The sequence below is a fragment of the Lygodium microphyllum genome, chromosome 3, assembly GCF_053477565.2.
Source record: "Lygodium microphyllum isolate KBCC chromosome 3, Lygodium_microphyllum_v1.1.10, whole genome shotgun sequence".
NCBI classification, from domain to species: domain Eukaryota; kingdom Viridiplantae; phylum Streptophyta; class Polypodiopsida; order Schizaeales; family Lygodiaceae; genus Lygodium; species Lygodium microphyllum.
The window spans coordinates 129,990,840-130,013,888 of NC_141137.1; the positions used below are offsets into that span (position 1 = coordinate 129,990,840).

The 23,049-nt window shown below is 41.0% G+C and overlaps 1 protein-coding gene and 1 pseudogene across 1 annotated transcript; both read right to left on the reverse strand.

The window, feature by feature from the left end:
• Nucleotides 1-13,008: 13,008 nt before the first annotated feature.
• On the reverse strand, nucleotides 13,009-21,071 carry LOC148038898 (uncharacterized; annotated as a pseudogene).
• Nucleotides 15,729-17,508, reverse strand: LOC148038899 (uncharacterized). The gene is made up of 4 exons (XM_087675572.1): nucleotides 17,425-17,508; nucleotides 16,696-16,762; nucleotides 15,993-16,563; nucleotides 15,729-15,735 (listed from the first exon to the last, which is right to left on the reverse strand). The coding sequence occupies exons 1-4, from the start codon at nucleotides 17,506-17,508 to the stop codon at nucleotides 15,729-15,731; spliced, it is 729 nt and encodes a 242-aa protein (XP_087531698.1).
• Nucleotides 21,072-23,049: the final 1,978 nt, after the last annotated feature.

The window sequence follows — 23,049 nt, forward strand, 5'->3', positions numbered from 1 at the left end:
CTTTGACTAGAATGAAGACACAATAGAAGTATCTATCATGTACACCATGTGGATGTCTTCAAAAGAGAGTTTGAGTCTTTAAATCTTTAAGAAAATATCCATGTAGTCAGTAACAGCTTGTTATACATGCCCTCTTAGACAAAAATGGCCATAACTCCTCACAGAGTAGTCCAAAAAAGGTGTGCCATACATCGATACACAACTCTCAAAGAGTAATTTGGCATATGTAGGTGGCACAATACCATCATCTGGATTAAAAGGGATATTGCCCACATGGGTCAAATTGAAAATCATTAAGAGGATCATAATATTGCTCTCGATCAAAATTTTATTCAAAGTCTTTACTTTTAATACATACAATAGTAGTGGTATCCTCAATTTCTTCATCCTCATCCTCAAGAACAATCATATTGTAATTCTTGGCCTTTGAATTCTTGAATTTACACTTCGAAGCATGATCAACTGAATATTTCTCCCCACATTTAAAGCATAATCCTTTTTCCTTGCACTCTTTAAAGAGGTCTACGAGGATGACTTTTTGTGCACCTTGGGTTCTAAATTCTTGGGTCCATTTTAGCTTGCTTCGTATCCACTCGATGATTGTTTGATGGCTTGAAATTGCCTTGGGACCTTGATACATTGAATGAGGGGTAGGTAGGTCTAGGGTTGCTATTTGGTACATTAACTCCACCATAATTTCCCCCAAACTAGCCTTGCCTTACAACAGTCCTTTGTTGACCATAAGAGGGCTACAATGATGGCTCTCTCCACCAATACTTTCTTGAGTACCTTTTAACTAATTCAATAGCTTTGAACAAAGTGTAGGGAGATTGGGCCATAACATCAATGGACAAATTAGAATCTCACCCATACATATACTTATGTAGTTTTTCATCATTATGAAACAATAGAGAGGTAATCTGAAATACATTTCTCGCATATCTTTACCATAATGATAGGTCTTAAAGGCTTGCTTAACAAGATTCTATTGATTTGTGCATTAATTTATCTCCTAGGCAAAATCATTCGACTTAGGAGCTGGTTGAGTTTATTAATTCATATGAAGCTAGACAAAAAAGAAGTTTCTAGTCTATGAGTCTAATGCTCTCCATGTGCATTGTAAAGTTAAGAAATTGATTTGTAGACTCCCATAGGGTGAGTCCTCGTTGCTGCTCTAAGTTGTACCACCTTTGAGAAAGCTTTATCTTTTCAATCGGGGAGACAAAAACTTGTGTCAAGAGTGCCCAAGTGTCTACAAGTTGATTTTCCTTCTTCATATAGCATCGTCATGTATGTGCAAAGCCCTCTAAGTGCAAAGTGGAAAATTGGATCTTTTGGTCATACTAAGTTCTTGTTCATTGTACATAGGTTGCCCATTATGGATTGGATCATTTTGATTGCTTTTACAACCATTGTTACTAGAATAATTTTTGACATAAGAAGATCAAGGCCTTCGTGTATGACTAGGTGGTCTTGGGTGAAGAAGATTCACTCCATTAATGCTACCAATAGGATTCATGCCACCAATGCTGCCATGAAGGTCATCATTCTTATTAGAAGTCTCTCTTATCTCAAAAGTGGAAGACGGAATCCCTAAATTTACCAAGAATACCTTGGATATTGACATTAACTGATTGGAATGATGGTCTTTCAATACATATTCTTTTAGCTTGTGTTTGCAATCTCTGTTTATCTTTTTGCAAAAAGTCCCTTTCTTTATCCTTCATTTGAAGTTCACTTTCTTTCAGTTGAATTTCCTTTTTCTTAGCTTGGAATTCCATCCATTTCTCAAACTAATTAGCAAGTCTATCAATAAATACTATATTAGAGAATTTGAGAATCTCCTAAGTTCCACTTTCAAATAAGGAGTAAAGATTTGACCAAGTGGGTAAATCTTAACCCCATATTTGAGAGTGGGAATTGGGGGGATTGCTTATATAGTATCTAGGGATTTCACCTTCAAGTAAGGGGATAAGAATTTACCATGTGTGTTAAAATATTAATCGCACATTAGAAATTCCCAAACTTTATGAAAATTCCAAAATTCCTGAATATATGGTTAATAGAAGATTGGGTCTCATTCATGGCATCCTATAATTGCTCATGTCCAAAAGGATCTCATGCTCACACAAAGTGGCATTGAATTAAGTAAGTTCTCTATACACTTGAGCATCATCCGAAGACCTTTGAGGGCAATTTTCCAAGACGGAATCTCTAATTTGTACTATCTTTATGCCTTGTCATGGTAGTGGAATCCTATTGTACCCACTAAATTTGCTAAAGCTTTGGCTAGAGAGCTTGTGTTGATAAAATTTTTGATTCAAATAGAAGCTTTTCAAATTTCAATGATATGCAATGGAGCTTGAAAAAACTCTAGGTAGGCAAGTGACTCATTACTACTACTTAACCTTTACAATGTATTATGATTTTCTTTTATCAACCACAACAACACCCACCACTAATTAATAATGGGAGTTGGAGTAAAGATTCAACTTCAATGAGTTGCTATGAATAATGCCTAGGCTAATTACAAATATTGAAGGCTAAAAGGCTTATTAATTTGAAATAAATGAGCATTCAAGCATGATTGTAGCTTCAAATTTACAAAAAGACTTAATCCTTGAGTCCCTCCAACTATTGGATTGAAGCATAACAATAGGCTTCAAAATGAGAGATTAAGAATCAAGAAAATACCTTTGATCAAGCTTGTAGTTGAATACCCTCAATAAGCAATGCAATTAGATGCATTCATTGATGGAAAGTCTTCAATAGATGCCTCTCATAGCTCTCTCATAATCAATAGGTGGACATTGCTCCATTACAAGCAAAAGTCCCAAAATATTGCTTCAAGATTGGAATCCATAGCTCCATAATGCTCCAATATCGATGATGAAGAAGGAAGTTCACTTGAAATCCCTTGAATTAAGTGTCTTCAAGTCTCTTTATACTTCAAAAATAAAGAATCTCCATTCTTGATGAAGAACCAAGAAGCTCTTCTCCAATGGAAGCTTGAAAGGTTGAAGAGAGCACCCATGCTTCCAATCTTTAATGGATCTTGAAGGATTTTCACTCTAGATAGGCTTCAAAGATGAAATATGCAAATGAGCATACAAGGGAGGTTTTCTAGACCATACATCCTTTGCAACCTCATAGTTAAGAGCAGTTGTGGAGACGATCAAGACCCACGAACCGCTTATTGCTTCAAGCGTTCCAAGCCAAGCACTAATGGCTACCTCTCACATAGCCGATGAGCTATCCATCCCTACGAGTGTAGTGAGCTTGCCTCCATGCCCGATCGAGTTACCTCCTCTCCTAAGCACTCTCGTAGCTCCACGATCCAAGTGCAAGCTTCAAGCAAGCTCCATCCTCAAGCTCCATTGCTGCGAGCAAGATGAGAGAAGAGAAGAGAAGAGAAGAAGAGAGGAGAAGATGGAAAGCTTCTCCACCACGGTCCCTCACCCTCACACACTCACTCCCTCACACTCTCACACACACTCTCTCAAGCACAAGCACAAGCTCAAGCAAGCAAGAAGAAGAAGAAGAAGAGGAAGAGGAGAGCCACTTTTGGCCACACACAAGAATGAGCTTTGCATTTACTTTTTAACTTTATATACAAAACCCTTGGTCATCCCCTTATCTCCTTTTTTACATGGCCAGCCCCTCTTTCCCATTGTCCTCCTATCTTCTTAGGTTCCTTCCTAATGCCCATCTACTTTTACAATTTGCACAGGTGAGAGCCCGATGTTCTTAAAATAAATCATGGTGTGACTTGCACTCTTTTACAAAAGTATTGCTTGCACCCTTTAGGCTGACTTATGGAACGAAGGCCATTCTACCCTTAGATTTCTTTATCCCTAGCTTAGCAGCCTAGGAGCGTTGGGAGGGAAGAGAGGCTTGGACCAACCACTTAGTGGAGTTAGAGCGTCTCACGGAGACTCGACTCTTAGCCACCCACACTCTGATTTGTGAGAAGGCACGAAGAAAGATGTGGTTTGACAAGCATGTCAAACAGCGCCACTTTGATCAGGGGGACCTCGTTCTACTATACTCTGTGAAAGGTCACAAACAGAAAATGAAATTTCAAGGACTAGGACCTTTCCGAGTACGTACAATTAGTAGAACAAGAAATGTTGAATTGGAGACACTCGAAGGTGAAGGAATAGGCTTTTTCAATGGCAGTCACATGAAAAAGTACTATCCTCCTTCCCATCCGTTGCACGAGCCACCTATGCTTGAAGCCCCTGTCAACGTCTCCGTGGCCACTATTACCGAACTGACAGATCAAGATGAAGAATTAGTGGCACCCGCCTACCTACGAATCACGGTCACTGCAAAACGGATGTATTCTTTTGATGCCTTGATCGATGAAGGTGCCGACTATAATATCTTGATGCATGACCATTGGACACACATTGATCAACCTAAATTACAGCTCACAAATGCTAAACTCATTCCATTTGGGGGCAACACTTACTCGCTCTTAGGAAAATGCAAAGTGGCTGTCTCTATCGAGTCTGAAAGTATTCCAGTCTTCTTTTATGTGTTGCCAAACACTAAAGGGGCTGGTAATAAGTCACTGCTAGGTCGCACTTTTAAAAAGCAAACGAACTACAATGTGGACTATAACCTAGATCGCATCCATCTTGCTATAGGCAATGCGCACATAGTGACTACTTTTAGCAAGGGTTATCTTGATCCTTCTACAATTGCAAAGCCACTGATACAGACCCCTACGACCACGCCTATGACCAAGCCTAGGGAGAAGAGATGTGATATCTCACACCACGCTCAAACTACTAGAACCAAGCCCACCAAGGCCATTCACAAGGCCAAGGAGTCCACGCTCATATGGGTGCCAAAACGACAAGGGTCACCTCCTTGTAAACTGTAGGAACGTGCTTCTAAATGCAAAAACTATCAGTCACAGCCTAAGAGGCAGCTCAGATGCTATCGACGTAGGCGCACGACCATGCCATGATGGATTCCCAAAGATCTCTTGCGAGCACAAGGATACTATGAGGGCAACCCCTGGATATGGGTGCCTAAGAGTAGACATTCAAGAGGCTCAACTCTAAGCAACCTCACTCCAGCTAGAGAGGCTTGCACATATGGAGCCCAGGCTGCAAAGCAAGCTGGACCAGCATCGGTTGTGATTAATGAATCCCAACTCATTTATCATCCAAAGCTAGGTGCCCCAGAATTATCCAAGTTAGAGGAGTTGAGCATCCCCATGCCAGCTTAGATAGAATGCAGCACACCTCCTATGCCACTGGAGCCCCCTGCAACATCTCAAAGTGCTTCTGAGTGCAAAGTCCCATTTGTGACGCCATCAATGGAGTCACCACTGTCTAGCCCAATTGCACCATCACCCCCAGTAGGTCTTAGGCCTTTGTATGAAAGACGGTCTTTCCTTTCAGTGGCCAAGGATCTTGCTAAGACCTCGAGAGATGACGTTGTGACATGCATCAAGGTGTTAGATAACACCTTCACCACATTCGCTAGGAGCTATGAGAGGCTTGACCTAGGACTTCTCGATGAACCCCTTGCTTCTAATGTTCGTGCGTTGCCATGCACTTGGGAAGACTACGAATTTATGACTGTCAAATTTTCCAAAATTGCTTCCGAATTAATCGCTAATGGAGAAATGTCAAAGGAGCAAGCCATTCTCAGAAGACTAATTACCTCATACCGCAAGCCTACTCACTCTGCACCTGAACAAGGACTGGAGGAGCTCACACAGCTTGTCAGCTCTGATTCTTCATTCTTACAATTGTGGTATGCCTTGCGACTCCAATGGGAGAAAAAAGGCTACCACATCATGACCAATGCCGAGCAAAGAAGGGCAATCAAAACAATTGAACACAACCCTACTTATGTGGCACCTCTTTCATTTAGGGTTTTGGCCATTACACACAACATACACTTAGATGAACATGTGTTAGTCCACCCTTGCATTGACCAATTCCTTACGGAAGAGGAACTGCATGTTGCTAGCCGCCTCAACTCTGGGGACATCTTTCATGATGTCTTGACCTATATCACCCAAGCTTCCATACGACCATGTGAACTTGATCGTCATGCCCAGCTTGAATATAACCCTAACCTCTATACTTGGCTGTTGGCCAAGTAACTTGTCCCACAAAGTCCATGTGAGTCCTTCTTCTTCCCTTGCTAATCCTAGGAAGGATTCCTTTAAAACTTAAGGAAAGGGGGGGGGGGGGGGAGAGCGGAGCAAAGTGAGAGCAAAGTGATGTAGCAAGGTGTAGTGATGGATGAAAATGATCAACTGAATTTAAATAGGAAAGAATGCAAGGAGGAAATAGATGTTGCTTTTGAATTATTTCCAAGTTTCATACCTCTGAAGTAGCACGAAAAATTGTCACATGCATTCTTTCTTGGGTTTTTGTTAGTGATGAGTCAATTCATAATGCTAATATTGGCATGGTGTAATGACAGGCACCTACCATGGCAGGACAAGAAAAGGGGGGTAAACTTCCATTCACTGAAGAGGAGCTGACAAAGTATGGGATCAGTGTTGAGACACGTGGATTTAGCCAGTTCACGTTCAAACATACCCTGAATTTAGATGATGCGATCTTGGAAGAGCCGACAGTGAAGGAGCTGGTGGATAAATGCAACCTCCAAAAGTATGTGGAAAAGGTCAGACAAGCTGTAGATTATAGCATGTGCGCTGAATTTTTAAAGAGCTTTGATGAAGGTAGGAGCTGTGGCACGGTCACAGTAAGGACTGGTGACCAGGAAAGAAGGGTGCAAGTGCCCCTTAATGCAGTTATCGTCGAGAAAGCCCTAGGGCTTGTGTCCAAGAAGGAGAGGCACCCAAGAAGAGATGTATATACCATGATGGGAGTCAAAAAATATGACATGCACACAATGGATGGAATCAATTTGGCTGATATTCCAGACCCTGCAACAAAGATGCAAGCTAAAATGGTCCACGCCCTTTTCTCAGGATAGAGATACAATGCTTTAATGAACAAAATCAAGGTGCCATTACTAGAGAGCATCGCTGTGGGAGTTCCAGAGGAGGTGGATTGGAACGGTTTTGTGCAGAAAACTATCAAGAGTTCAGCCGTGCTCCTGGCTCCAGCTGTAGCACCAGCTGTGCCGGTGGGGAGTCTCTTGCTTCTATTGCACGATCTGTAAGGAAAAATCCTACCTCGAAAACCTCTACAATCAGATATGGCGGTGTCTTAATAGCAATCATCCATGAGGCTATCAAGGATGTTGGTGTAGATGAAGAGCATGCTGTACATCAAAGCTCACCTCACCACGAGGAAGAAGGCTCGAGTGAAAGGACAATAAGCGACAAAGGAGAGCCAGAGGTACCACCTACTCAAGCGGCTAAACCACGGGAGCAAAAGAAGAGTGACAAGAGCTTGAAGGAGAAGAAAGAAAGATTGAGCAAAGAAGAGCGAGCCGAGATGAAGAGGGCTCAAAGAGAGTCAAGAAGGGTGGAGGAGAAACGAAGGAAAAAAGAAGAGGAAGAACTTGAAAAAATTAGAGAAGAATCAAAGAGGGCAGAAGAAGAGAGGCAAAGAAGGGCAGAAGAGGAAGCCGAAGAACTAAGAATGAAAGAACTTGTTGAGTTGGCAAAGGCTACTCATAGATCTGTCGAAGAAACCCATGGGGGAGGAGAGATCGATCCTTTGAGTCCCTGCCATGAAGCTGAAGCAAGTGGCAGTGTGGAAACGGCCCTAGTAGTTGTAGGCAAGGGCAAGTCCCTACTGCACCCCCTGCCTTCCTCCTTTGTGCCAGTACCAATTGACACCACAACCACAATCACCCCGCAACCCACGCCCTCTCTAGACATAGCCCAATTAATGAACATGATGTAGCTACTTGTCAGTAAAGTGGCTGAAATTGTACCAGAAGCCGGAGCAAAAAGGCCTGCTGTCGCAAATGTCGAGTCTAGGCAAGATCCAAAACGAGAGAAGCTAGAGGCATTAACCACTACATTCCCTACTCCCATGTCATCTGGTGTTGACTATGACGCTTATGTGGCTGAGCTTCTAGCACAATTGGACAAGGCAAAATAAGAAAAGAAGATAGCCTTGGTGAAGTTAGAGAAAGAAAAGGAAACTTCGGTAGCCTTAAGGCTAGAAGTTTCAAAGCAAGGAGCCGACCGAAGAAGGGAAGTGAAAACTCTACAAGATTAGCTGGAAGCAAAGACCAAGGAAGCCTAGGACAATGAGAGCCACCTAAGACAAAGGCTGGAAGATGAAGAGCATAACCTCGTGGTAGAACAGCGAAGCTTGAAGTTACTAGTATAGTAGTATGCTGACTTGCAATAGAGAATTGCCAAACTGGAAAGGTACAGACAGATAGAAGCTCAGGAGGGCGAGCCAAGTGAGCAACAAGAAGATGCCATAGCTTTCTGGCTATGGTATGAACTTGAAGAACAAGACAGATTGGAGAGGAAAATAGATTTCCTAGAACAAGAAAGGCCGGGAGTTCCCGCAGCAGAATCACAAAGGCTGCAGAATGAGGCACAACGACTGCAAGATGCGTTGGAGATTACCAAGGAAGACATAGAGGCCCTCATGACCATGGCCTTCACCCAAAGAAGATTGCACTTCGCAGAGATCCAAAGTCAGGAGCAACTTGTGCAAGAAAAGTCAGAGCTATTTGCTGAGGTAGAAAAAAGATTCAGCATTGCAAATCAGGCAAAAGAAATTGCTAAAGAACTGTTGGCTCGAAAATCTAGGGAAAGGAACCAACTCTGATTCTTAACGAATGAGCAGCAGTAGGTTGTCACAACCTTGGCAAGTGAGCTAGAGGAGAGAAGAAAGAAGATGGATAAGAGAGAGAATGAGTGGGAAAGAAATAATTTTGAAAGAGTTAGGGATTTAACAAAACGCTTGGCGGTGGCTAAGTGCGAGAGAGTGCTTGCGGAGTCCAGGGCAGAAGCTGCTGATGTATGTGCCAACACACAAAGGCAAGCCTTCCTCAGCACAGTACTACACGTCACCTAGGCAGAGGGCAATGATTCAGTGGAGAAGGTAAGAAGGAAGCTAGAACTTACCACCCGAGCACTAAAGTATGGCCTTCAAGAACGGGAGCTTCCAACAGGCATAATAATCACAAAAGAGTAGCAATTTCACTACCTGCGCCATGCCGGCCTCTCCACTGTTGAGCTTAAGGAACTTGGGTTTGAAGAGCATGAGCAGCCACCACCATTACCACAAGCAGTTCCATCAGTTGTCGAGCAGAATGTCGAAGAGAGTCCAGACTTTGAGTAGGATGCTGAAGAAGAGCAACAAAGAATGCCCAGTCCGCCTCTACCAGACCTCCCGCCTAAAGAGCTCGAAGATGCCCATATGCCCGAGCGCATTGTGGTAGCCAGAAGAAGAAGACAAGAACTAGCAAAGGAAGCCCAACGCAGAGCACGATCGATTGGCCTCAGGAATTGGTCATATGGTGTCAACAGGAGTTCCAAACAAGGCCGTTTGAACTTTCATTTGCTTATCCAAGCTCTCTGGACCGTGCTTTGCCTCTAGGTATTATAGCCAAGATCAAGGATCTGGCTAATGATCTTGCAAACAGGTGGATAGAGGAAAGAAGCCTCATAATATCGAGATGGAGGCAAGAGCTTGAAGACTACTGGCAAGACAGGGTAAATAGGGTTCCCAAAACCGTCCAAGGCTACGAGGCACAGCCAAAGTGGCGAAGGAGGATTTGGGATACCAATTTTGACGCCTGGACTGCCTTCTGCAGCTTGCTCCCTGAAGAACGCAACGACCCCATCTACATACCCTACCCCCGTAGGCATGGAGTTGACTATGATCGAAATATTCATGGCGATTTTGACTTTCCTAAGATATATAATATTAAATCCCGGAGCCCCAATGAATGCCTAGTCTTTAGGTTAGAGGATCTCCTCCTATCTATCAACCGCTTCCGCGTAGATTTTTCTTCTTGCCCAGATCCAACCTTCTTAACTACCTGTAATTATCTTAGGCTTATCAAGTTCCTACTAATGCAGAGACCCACAGCCAAGGAAGCCCACCTCCCTCCACTCTTTTTTGACATCAACCTAGGGATAGATAGTAGAGCCATGACTAGATTAATGATGAGGGCAACCTTGCTTCCCTCCTTTTGCCTAGAAATCTTAGAGGATATGAGTGATACCTGCTTCACGAGGTGCAATCATCCTTTCTTGTCATCCACACCTCTAAAGGCTCGGGCCGGTATTAAAGAATATCTACAAAGTCGCACATTCCTATCCCAATGCTTGCGACCGCCTCGTAATCCAGTTGAAGGTGATAGGCATTAGCCATGACATCTTCCTTGTATGCAATTCTTCCAAAAAAAAAAAGTGAAGAAAAAGAAAAAGAGAAAAGAAAAAAGCACAAGGGCTTACTTCACTCACTACACCTAGGGTTTACACCTAGCCCCTCCCCCATTTCAAGCTTAGGGAACATCAAGGGTAGGACTTCCAGACCTGTCACCCTAAGTTTTGCACTGCACCTCCAACAACACATGAACTGGGTCCTCAAGTGTGGGACATTACCAAGGGCTTACCCAAGGTTAGACCCATCTCCTAGTTCCACTACACATACACTTACACCACACCATGAGATAGACACACCCCTTAAGGAGTGCACAACTTTCTCTTGTAGGCTATGATCATGACTCAGTGAATGGCTACCCAGCTAAAGAAGACCATCCACGACATCCGCTAATGACCAAGAATTTTCCCATGAGTCGGACAGGACACCACTACAGCAACTTCAGGAGCTTTTGCATACTCCAATGGTTGGATTGACCAACATGCTTGATGTAGCCAACCATCTGCCTATTGATGGCTACCATGACTGAACCAAATCAAGCAAAAGGAAAATTCAGTGATGAACCCACCATTGGCATAGATTTTGGAACCTCATATTCTCCAAATGTATGTTCAGACCCCTAGACCTGCAAATTGCATATTGATTAAGTGCTTTTGGATCAGCACGGGATGCACGGCTACATGGTTCTCAATATAGCCGGTTGGCAATGAAAAGGATTAGAGATGCCCATGCAAAACCTTTATCAGTCTCGCAGAAGGCGAGCTACAACTGTGTGAGAAATGCCAAGCATCTTCATGAAGTCTAAAGCACACTGGAATCTCTCCCGATCATCGTTAATCAAACACCATCACCTCTCATTCACAACAACACCTTTTGATTGTGGTCATCTACCCACTAGTTCCACTTAGCAACAACCCCAACTACCCCATTACTCCCCACCACGGCGCCATGGGACTGGCACTCAGCTAGGAGGGGGATAATGTTTACCGCAGCACAGAGGAGCGGGAAAATGGAGCAAAGGAGCGAGAAAATGGAAAAAGGAGATAACTGAAAGGGCACAGGACAAAGGAAGGAAAATGTGCCCCGAATGGAAGTCAGATCCTGAAAATTTTGAATGACGACCTCTCCAGAAGGCCTCAATGTTGCCTCGAGAAAAGAAAAGAGTAAAAGCGCACCATTCATTGTGAAAGCGCTCCCGAATCCTTGTAAAAGAGTTCCAGGCTCACTCTTGTGCAAATTGTATGCACTAGTTGGGAATGGGATAAGTTAAAACTGTGGGAAATAGGAAAAGAGGGCTTAGGCTACTGGCCAGAGGCTAATGGCCGGCCATGTAAAAAGTGGGGATGACCGCCCAAAAAGTAGGGCATGTATATAAAGTTCAAAAGTGAATGAGAAGATCATTCCTGTGTGTGGCCAAAGCTTCTTCTTCTTCATCTCTTGTTTCTTGCCTTCTTGGTTGTGCTTGAGTGAGGGATTGAGGGAGTGTGAGGGAGTGAGGGAGTGAGGGAGTGAGGGAGTGAGTGTGTGAGAGTGAGGGATTGTGGAGAAGAAGCTCCCCATCTTCTCTCTTCATCTTCTCTTCCCTTCTCTTTTCTCGCGCGGCTATAGAGGACGGAGCTTAACGGAGAGGGCTTGAGGTTGCTTGAGCTTGCTGTAAGGATGGTGGAGCTACCGGAGTGCAAGAGAGAGCAGGGAACTCGATTGAGCATCAAGGTAAGCTCACTACACCCGTAAGGTAGGCATTTCATGTCGGCTGTGTAAGAGGTAGCCATGGCCGCTCGGCTTGAAACGCTTGATCAATAAGCGGTCCGTAGGTCTCGGGGTAGAGCTTTGTAGCTCCCCTTCACCAGTTCTTACCTCTTCTTCATTATCCACACATACATAAAGCATGGAAACATGAGAGCCTTTGATAACATAAAGTGCATTGGATTATCCTTTGAATATCCATCAATGCAATGAAACAAGTGGGAGCCTGTAATATGCTTACACTATCCCATTGATCATCATGTTGCACATCATCCTTGAAAACTAGCTAACAAAGTCTTTGTATACTACATTTATGCACCTTATTTCCAAGATAAAATGTGCTATTTAAATAGTTGACTACATTGATTGCACAAATCATAGGGCAACATACATCTAGTGATAATAGCTAGCCATAAAGTAGAAAGGACTTTGAGCCTTAAGTTGAGGCACTATACCATCTAACCATACCCAATGATGCTATAAAGAAAGGCCTTTCTATGTAAAGCACTTCTCATGAAAAAGAGAACAATACTATACAAATAAAGTATCATGCAACTTATAATCAAGGATGTAAAAATGAGTATATTTTCCGCATCATCTCTTATGTTTGTAACGTAGGTTATGTGAACAAGTATCATAACTTGATTAGACCATTAATGCATGGATTATATCTCATTATGCATCCTAAATGAGTAATTATCTACAAAGTGAATAATTTTAACATAACATTAGATGGAAACTTCATCAAAGTCAATAATTGAAACACGGCATCATATGGAAGTATCTACAAAGTCAATAATTGGATACACAACATCATATGGAAACTTCATCAGGACTATTTAAATTGGCGTATCTACCATAGAAATTTGAAGTTGTGCTTAATGAAGCTCCCAATATGATAGGAAAATAGGAGTTTCTCATTTGTTTCATTACCAAGTCCATTCTTTTCTTTTCAATCCCACGTCCATCCATTTTCCTTCTTCATACATTTGTGAAGATCTTCATAGTCATGTCTCTACTATCCACTAAAGTCTCATCAAAACACATTGTTAAACTAATGATACCAATTTTTCCACAATCCCCAAACAAGCATTTTTTTGTATGGTATCATGAACCATGAGGCTTTGGACACATAAGTGATTCCCACATATTACTGATACTATGATATACTAATTGGTTTGCCATGCACTGACCTAAATCAACATTTCTACAATAGAGAAAACATATATATGATCATTTCAATGATACCCAAATTTGTTTTTTTGCATCATATTAAATGCCTCCTTAAAAATATCATTTTGGCATGACCTATACAACAACTTGTTTAGCTATCCTTCAATTTTTGGATAAAGAATTTAATGCCTCAAAAATCTAAGAGACATTTGTGCTTCTAGATGGGCCCTTTTGAATCTTTGGTACAACTCAACCTATGATATTAAATATTGAAACTCGTTAAGGTATTTTTTCATTTAATATACTCATTGATACTATATTAGCATATTTTGATACCAAATTTGGTTTATTTATTATAAATTTTAGAATCTATAGTGTCAATTTTGTATTTTATAATATCAAATTGAAACTTTATGTTACCAATTTAAGACTTTACATCACAACTTTGGTGTTGTGCTAGGAAATGTAATAAGGTGTTGGACCCATTTGTTAACCCCTTTTGGTTTTATCTAAAATCAATTTAGTACTTTGTAGAAATATTTTGCTACTATATGCTAGGAAAAATAACTGAGAGTACTAAATCTAGTTGGTACCCATTTTGATATTACACATACCCAAATTGGTAGTATACAAAATCACTAGTGCTTTATAGAATAATTCTAGTACTATGTATGAAATATAATATGTACTTAACCCATTTGGTACTATAATATACTCAATTTTGATCTTTACAGAAGGATTTGGTGTTGTTATAGGAAATGTAAGGGTATTAGAGCCATTTGGTATCCCCATTTGATAGTGTATCGTACCCATTTAAGACTTTATAGTGTCTTTTTGGTACTATTCTAGAGAATGGAATGGTGCACTAGATATGCTTGGTAATGTACACTGAAATTTAGTACTTTACATAGCATTTGGATCTATGCTAGGAAATATAATAGAGTACTATATAGTACCAATGTAATATTTCGTAAAAGCATTTGAAACTTTATAGTATCATTTTAGTACTATACCAAGGAAGGTACTAGAGTACTAGATTGATTTAGTATTGGTTATTACCAATTTGGTACTTCACAAAAGCATTTGGTACTTTATAGTATCCTTCTGATAATATACCAAGGAATGTACTAGAGTACTAGATCAATTTGGTAATCTTCATTAGAAATTAAGAACTTTATACAAACATTTTGGTACTATACTATGAGATATAATGGACTAGTAGAGCAATTTTGTCCTCCTACTAAGTGATGTACAATATAATTATGATAGTATAAAGTACCAAATTGGACATCACTAGAATATGCTACTATCCAAACCTGATGGAGTTCTCTATTATGTGCCTTATATGGTAGTAAATAGTAGATGGACACTATAGATCATTATATGGTGCTCCAATTAGATGAAAAGTGATATTGAGTACCTAACATGGAAAAATAGGGTGGTGCAAGGTACAATTTGAGTACCTTTTTATTTACCAATATAGTTTCTCTTATACCAAAGGCTTCTATAGGAAGTTGATGATGTGACCTAAGTTTACTACATGGAATGTATGAAGCACAAGAAAATGTTCTACATGTAGACTACGGCACACACCTAACACAAAATAGAGGAATGAAAGATAATAGCAAGGGTTTGAATTAATATGAGATTCATTGAGAAGATGCACTTAATTCTTCATCACACTTTTTCATCCAATCCTCTTTCGACATACATCCTTTTTGTTGGAAAAAACTCGAGTCTCTATGTTCCAAAAGTTATACACCATATCTCTTAATCCACTTGTGATAATGTTGCATTGAGGCAATTGTCTTTGGGAGGCACTCAATGGCAAAACCTCCTCATCGTCTTTAATCTCAAGATGAGAACTGGTAGGAGAAATGTTTCTATGATAAACATTGCTCCTACCAGTTCTCATCCAATCCTCTTTCGACATACATCCTTTTTGTTGGAAAAAATTCGAGTCTCTATGTCAGAGAGAGAACCAGGGAGAGTGAAAGAGGAGAGAGAAATACTGCAAGAAGAGAGAGAATAAGAGTGACGAGGAGAGAGAAAGACTAGATTTAGAGAGAGAAACACAAGAAAGAAGGGGAAGCCATAGAAGCTGTGAGCAAGAAGGGAGAGAAAGTCTGTAATTGTATTAATGTGTCAAAAAGATATGTAAAATTACATGTCCTCTCCTTTTATACCAATGTCAGTGTGACATGGCATAATATCAATGTTATTTACACTAATTCCTTATTCTCATCTTCTTACAATCCATCCCCACTCAAAATGAAGGTTTTTGTCCTCAAAAACAAATATTGGACTTATTGGTATAGCCAAGTGGGGGCTGCAGAGTACTACTCTGTACAGCATTACAAGTGGTAAAGGAAAAGATTACCTAATACTCAATAGGAATACTAATCTATACAAAAAGTCAAAATCAGCCTGTAGCCACCCGGATCAAAAGGAAAAGTTGTATCATTGCCATGCATTGGATCAACTTTCACAAGATCAAAATCAAATACTGTTGGAAGCATGATCATCATGATGGTACTCACTAACGAAGTCACCATTGCATGATGATCATCCAAATCCACAAGCTGTCCATAATCTGCCTTCTTGAACTGAACTTCTTGTTGTGGACTCATACCAAAATGGTCTTCAACAAGATGTTCTCCATCATTTGCATCATAATATCCAAATACCAAGAATATTTTGGCAGACTTTGCCCTACATGTGGCTTGGTGATTACAAGATAGTGGCTTAGCACATCGATAGCACAAGCCCGCAGCATGCAGTTCCCGTATCGTATCACTAGTAAGGTGTCTAATGCGTTTAGCCTTAGATAGCAATTTACACACCTGTTCATCACCATTGGTTAGCTCTATAATAGTTTTGACATGCTGCTCATAGTCATCTTGCTGCTCATGTATAACAGATGGCTGTCCATGCTCATCATGTATAACAGATGGCTGTCCATACTCATGACCATATTGCTCATGCTGTCCATACTGCATATGGTGATAATAGCCCTGCTGCACATCAGAGGGATAGTTTGCTTGAGCATATGCATTTGCTTCCACTGATGTTTGCTGCTCACATACATAAGCATGCTGCCTTTGATCATTAGTCCCACAGCATTGGTCATAATCACTTGCTTGCTGTTGATCAAAGTTAGAAGTGTACTGATAAGCATAACCATTTCTGTCACATCCATAAGAACTGGGTTGGTCAACCAAGAGAGCTTCACAAGTATAATCATAACTACTTTGCTGAAGAGATGGATGCTCATAAGCATAAGCATGTTGACCATAATAACCATTCTGCTGCCAAGGTTCAATGGAATGATACTCTGCATTATGATATGGTACATCATATTTATAAGCATTAACATGCTGTCCATATGTACTTGCATACTGCTCATATTCATTTGCATGTTGTTGCTGTTCATATTCATAAGATGCATGTAGATCATAGTGTGTACCATCAGCATATACATGTTGTCCATAAGCATAAGCATTTGATTCAAGTGTACCATTAGCATATAGATGCTGGCCATGAGCATAAGCATTTGATTTAGGTCTTGCTGTTTTTTCCATAACTGCCTTTATAAGAGCAATACACTGATCAGCCAAAACTCCAAGTTTGTCAATTCTAGCTTGTGTTTGAAGCCAACCTTGTTCACTAGAGCTGGAGCTATTGTTCTTAGCTGCCATTGCAGTCAAGTTGAAGAGATATGTTGTTCCTTGAAAAATATAAGTCCAAATAAGGTGTATGATAGCTTGACTCGAAGGTTAGGATGTCTAGTATCAAGTAGAAATCTTGGTTTGAATTTAGGAGTAGCAATACCCCTCTCTGTTTAAGAATTTCCAGAACTGTCCACAATGAACTGTTAGTGAACTGTCGGTACCAAATAGGCTCTAGCTCGAGAAATATGTGTCCAAAAGAGATGTTTGATGGCTCCACTCGAAGCTTATGATGTCTAGTATCACTTCCAGTTGTTTCTTTGTCGTTAGAATGATGCTACTAATTTCTGTAGCAACTTTTCCAAATCTGTCCCTGTTTGGAATGCACCTGTTTTGGCCCTGTTCTAAGTGTTTTGAGTACTTCTTATCCAACTTCAGTCAATACCCAGTACATATACACTCAAATGAGTAGGAGAGAGCATTCCATGAATATGGCATTACAAGATTGCATCCCCAAAGCATCATACCCTTGAGAATGCTCCATTGGTCTTCCATAGGCAATAGGTTGATGACGAGAAGTCAAGTGGTACAAGATTCATCAAATAGATCATTGCTGAGCCTTCAAGAAATGGTTCAATCTCTTCAATGTTGGGGAAGAACCTTCAAATGTTGTCGGTCACTGATGCTAAGAACATTCAGGAAGTGTTGAAGAGAAAAAGCCCCATGAAATTCTTCAAAATTTTTGAACAATTTTAGTGCTGTCCAAAACTGTCAATCCTAGAGTTCCAGATATCATTGATGATGCTATTGCAATGTATGAATCTGGATCTCCAGTTTAACAGTACTGGTTGCACACAGAGTGATGAAGAGGACGAAGAAGATATCGATTTCAATCCACTGTCACCCAGTAGTACAGGAGCACTCTTGAAATTTCTGCAACATAGAGTTCCTCATGCAGTTCCTGTTGTTTTCTTGCGCCAAGGATCATACCCCTAGCCGAAGCAGCTCGAGCTCACTCCGCAGATGCATGTGATTCACAAACTTTCCAATGAGCTGAAGGAGGAGCCTTTCTGTATTGCATACTTCCACACTTGCGTGAACAGAAAGGAAAATTGTCCAGGTATATTTTGGCTGAGGTGGATTTATGAAGCACTGCCTCTCGAATATAGGAGCAAGTTGGCGGCTGTCTACTTTGGCACCCAGGGCTGTTGTCAAGGACACTGAATTCGTCTTTGAGCATAATGAACTGCTTGAACACCAGCCTCTGATGGACTATTGGTTGGAATCAAATCCTATTAGTGCATACAATATAGCTGGGCTTGGCTCTAGGGAGTCTCTGAGATGGGCCCCTTGATACCTTATCATGGTTACTCTGAGGGCAGAGAAACACGATCAGAAAGCTACCAAGTCCCTATACGTTGATAGCTGATAAATTCTTCTTACAATCTTGCAAAAGAGAGAGAAGTTTCCAGTGTGTTTTCCTTGAACCATATCAGTATTGAAACATTTGTCAAAAGCTGCTAACCACAAGCATTAAGAGGAGACTGGCGGTTGATTGCATTTTGCAGAAGATCAGGTTTCCAGGTTCTACAACAGCTGTAGCAACAGCCAAAACTCAATGTTTTTTTATTCAGATACTGATCACTGTCAAATTGACTCTGTGCGTGTGTGAGAGAGAGAGCGACTGAAATGGCTCGCATAAGAGAAGTGTGTTCTCTTTTGTGCCCAAGAATTTGTTCGAGCAGTTCCACAGGATAGCATACATCTATTTTCTGGTCATCTTATGTTTGAACCAGATCCCTCAGCTTGCTATTTTTGGAAGATTTGCATCAGCTCTTCCCCTTGCCTTTCAACAAACACTCTGACTTTGTACTTCTAGCTTCATTGCACTCCAGTTTTCTCACAATGGGACTACTGATGTTCTTACTGTCTCTAAGTCAAGAGACAAGGTCACTGCAGATAATCTGTCTGAATTGTCAATTAGGAGAGCTTCTGTCTCGAATGGTGAAGGTAAGGGAAGGACAGATGATGATACTACATCTGGGATGAAAACTGGAAACAGAGTGGCAATTTTTTGGGATCGTGAAAAAGATAAGAAAGTTCCACAACCAGAAGAGTCTGATGGTGGAAGATGAAGATGACGACTCAGAGTTTGACGGAGAGGAGCTCGATGAAATTCCTGTCCAGGAATCTCGCTCCAATGCGGAGGATGAAGACGACGACTCAGAGTCTGACGGAGAGGAGCTCAATGAAATTCCTGTCCAGGAAACTCGCTAGTTCTGATAAAGACAGCAGAGAGCAGACTTCCAGACATCCGTTTGGTAGATATTCCAGTAACACAGGAGAAGTCCACAACGGTTCCACCTGAGAAGTTTGCAATTAAGCAAAGGGCAAACGGATCATCAAGGGCTTCGAATGCATCTTTGGCGTCCTTGGCGAGATGCTCGTCCTCGGCACGGAGCTTGATGACTTGGCTGTGCAGGCAGGGAGTCTCTTCATCCAGCCTTCGGTTGGAGCGAGGGGAAAGAAGGGAAGGACATGAAGATTGCGTTGAACTCAAAGAAGAAGAAGACGAAGAAGAAGAAGAAGAATATGTCTGATTACAACGATGAGCTCCTATGGTACAAAGACCTTGGAGCTTCAAATTTCTGGATGCACCTTTCTGGCAGTAGCTCCATAGCTTTCAAACCGTTATATTACAGGTCGTCACCTCCCAGACAAAGCAATAGATCTTGTGGATGAAGCCTGTGCTAACGTGAGGGTTCAACTTGATAGCCAAATCTGAATATGGCAGCAGTTTCTCTCTCTGTTTCAGACCATATTCAGATTTTCCAACTTGCAGGGGCGCCTTCTGCACTGGACATCCAGCTTCTTTCACCTGTTGAAAGCAATCAAGACTGTGCAGAGGAAGCGATCAGGTTTTTTTCTTGTTGCTACTGATGATCTCTTACCAGCAGATATTCACTACTACTGCGCTCCTGTCCTTTTAGACTTCTGCAAACTGCTTGCTACAAGCGCGCCAAGCCATTCGCTCTATCTGACTTGCCGAAATGCCCTTGCCATGATGTCAGATTTCATCGGTGTTGCTCATTCAAGCACACTTCAATGGTGCAAAGGCAGAAACCATTGTTTATGACTTTGCTCCATTTTTAGATGAGCTTGCCTCAGGGCTTGCTTCAACCTTAAGAACTACAACAACAACATTGTGTAATGTATCTTTGATTCCCTGTTTAAGTGCAAGAGAAGCACACGATTTTGCTGCTTTTGTAACACCTTTATGCAAAGCAATGGAGGCCTGCAAAAATACCGAGGCGTCATGCACTTCTCAACATTCAACCAGCTCATTCTGTGCTAGTTTTCACTGTTGGGGAGGAGAAAGATTGCTTCTAAAAAGTAACCAGAACTTTCCATCTTTGTCTGTCTGCCTCCATTTTTGGTCCAAACTCCATTTAAGACTCCAAGAAAGGCTGCCATGGTCTATGTGGTCTTCATGAAAGCTGCCATTAATGCTCCTGCATGCAGTCCTTGTGGTCCAGAGATGCTTTGGAAACTCCCCTACTGATCCTCGTACTTGTGTACCTGTGACTCAAAATTCCATGTAACTAGAAAGTTGTAACTAGGTAAAAATGAGGGACTAACTGGGACCAAGAACCTAGGCTCTGATACCACTTGTCAGAGAGAGAACCAGGGAGAGAGAAAGAGGAGAGAGAATACAACAGAGGAGAGAGAAAGACTGTAGGAAGAGAGAGAATAAGAGTGACGAGGAGAGAGAAAGACTAGATTTAGAGAGAGAAAGACAAGAAAGGAGGGGAAACCATAGAAGCTGTGAGCAAGAAGGGAGAGAAAGTCTATAATTGTATTAATGTGTCAAAAAGATATGTAAAATTACATGTCCTCTCCTTTTATACCAATGTCAGTGTGACATGGCATAATATCAATGTTATTTACACTAATTCCTTATTCTCATCTTCTTACACTCTATGCTCCAAAAGTCATACACCATATCTCTTACTTCACTTGTGATGATGTTGCATTGAGGCAATTGTCTTTGGTAGGCAGTCAATGGAAAAACCTCCACATCGTCTTTAATCTCAAGACGAGAAGTAGTAGTAGCAATGTTTCTCTAATAAACACCCAAAATACCCCTTATGCCATTGGCATTATTTAGCACCATCATCAAAGAAGAACTCTTCAAGAAGAGTTTGTGTGTGGAGTGTAGCATCTTGAGCTAGCTGAGTGTGTTGTGAATGTTGGATAAAAGAATGCTCTCAACACTACCTATTGATGATTGCATATGCTAAAATGAAGTAGGAGTTGTTGGAATAATACTCTCTAGGCCCCTATTGTAAGCTTTAGTATTTGCTTGTGCCAAAACTTTGTTATACCTAAACATAAATGCTTTCTTGGCTTTGCTTCATCTATTAAATATGAATCTTTCTACTTATAGCTTTCTTTTTCTTTCCTTCTTTGTGTGCTCTTTTCTAAGAAACCTAGTACTCATGCATAAAAGCTCTCTTACTCATATATTCTTCCATCCTAGGGATATTTGAATTTCTTTCCATAGTCCAATTTGTGGATTCAATTCCTTTGACAACATGCGTGATGGAAATACCTTCCATATCCTTACAATGCCAATTTGCCTAAATTGAGAAGCTACCATGCAAATTATCCATGTTGGATTAATATGTGGGCAGTAACAGAGGGGAAATGAGTTAGGGAATAGGCAATAATAGGTGAAGACACCACACGGAGAGAGAGAGAGAGAGAGAGAGAGAGAGAGAGAGAGAGAGAGAGAGAGAGAGAGAGAGAGAGAGAGAGAGAGAGAGAGAGAGAGAGAGAGCATCAACTATGAAAGGTGATTGCATGAGAGAAAGAGGAAGAAAGATATGTCAGCACTGTTACGCGAGCGGTGATCGAGAGCAAGCCTCACTCACAACCCGATAACGAGACGTTAAGGAGTGCCGATTGGGGTAATTGACTTTGTTGGATGCACAACACAACTTGAAAAATTCAAATATTTGATAATACACCACGAAAAACAAAACAATAAATAACTTCCTCTTGTAGCTCAAACAACTAAAACCTAATTTGGGTAGAGCATCACACAACCACAACTCAATAAAAATACCAATAATTTGAAAACAAGCCAAGTGAAATATATTGTCGTACCTTAACAACCTTGCGCCGATGCTCGGCGCTTTGACACCCAAAAGCTCCAACTTTCGAATTGGCATGACAAGAGCTCACTCTAGCATGCGACCCTCCACTCTCCTCTCTCACATAATACAATTGTAATCAAGGGGGAAGGCCCTTAACTCTCCATTCTCATCTCCTTATATAGTTTTCTATCCACACTCACATACATTAGGCTTTTGGCTTTTGCTTTTCTACTGCTTTTCACTATTTTTGTTTTTTTTGCTTTATGCCTGTTTGCAACTTGTTTGGATCATAACTTTGTCATTTGAATTCCGAATATAGTTATTTGGATACTCAAAACGATCAGAACACATCTAGTCGACAAGCTTTGGCGGGCAGAATTATGAAAATCCATCAAATTCGGGCAAAAATACCGATTTTCGTAAATCACTTCATTTTTTCTCAATATTTTAACTTGGACGACTTATTCCCTTCCTTGGCCTATTGTTCTTGTAATTGCATACACTTTCACCACACATGTCCTCTTTTCCTCCAAGAAATACTCGCTGACGATGTAAGACGTACGATCTTTTCCTTTGATTCTCGAGTCTTCAAAATAAGCATTCTCTGGATATGAACCTGTTTTTTATGCAATGTGCCCTAGCAAGAATATGGTTTTTTGAAATAAACTCAGTGTCCAATCATTCATGATTTGGAAAAATATGCAATGTTGGATCCATGATATGCAACCAATCAATCGATGCTACACACAAAAAATATGGATGCATTGGAAGATTTATGCCTAGCCTATCTAGATGTACTAGTGCATCATGCAAAATGCAAACAAAATTCCTTAATTAATTAAAAATTTATTATCCTCACCTCTCAACTCTCATAAAAAAGATATGATATACTCCGCTCCACCCATCCAAAATCTCACAATCACTCTAGAAAATGATGGTCCTTAAGATGTTGACCAAATAAGAATAACCCATCTCACAATTGGCGGCGTCCTT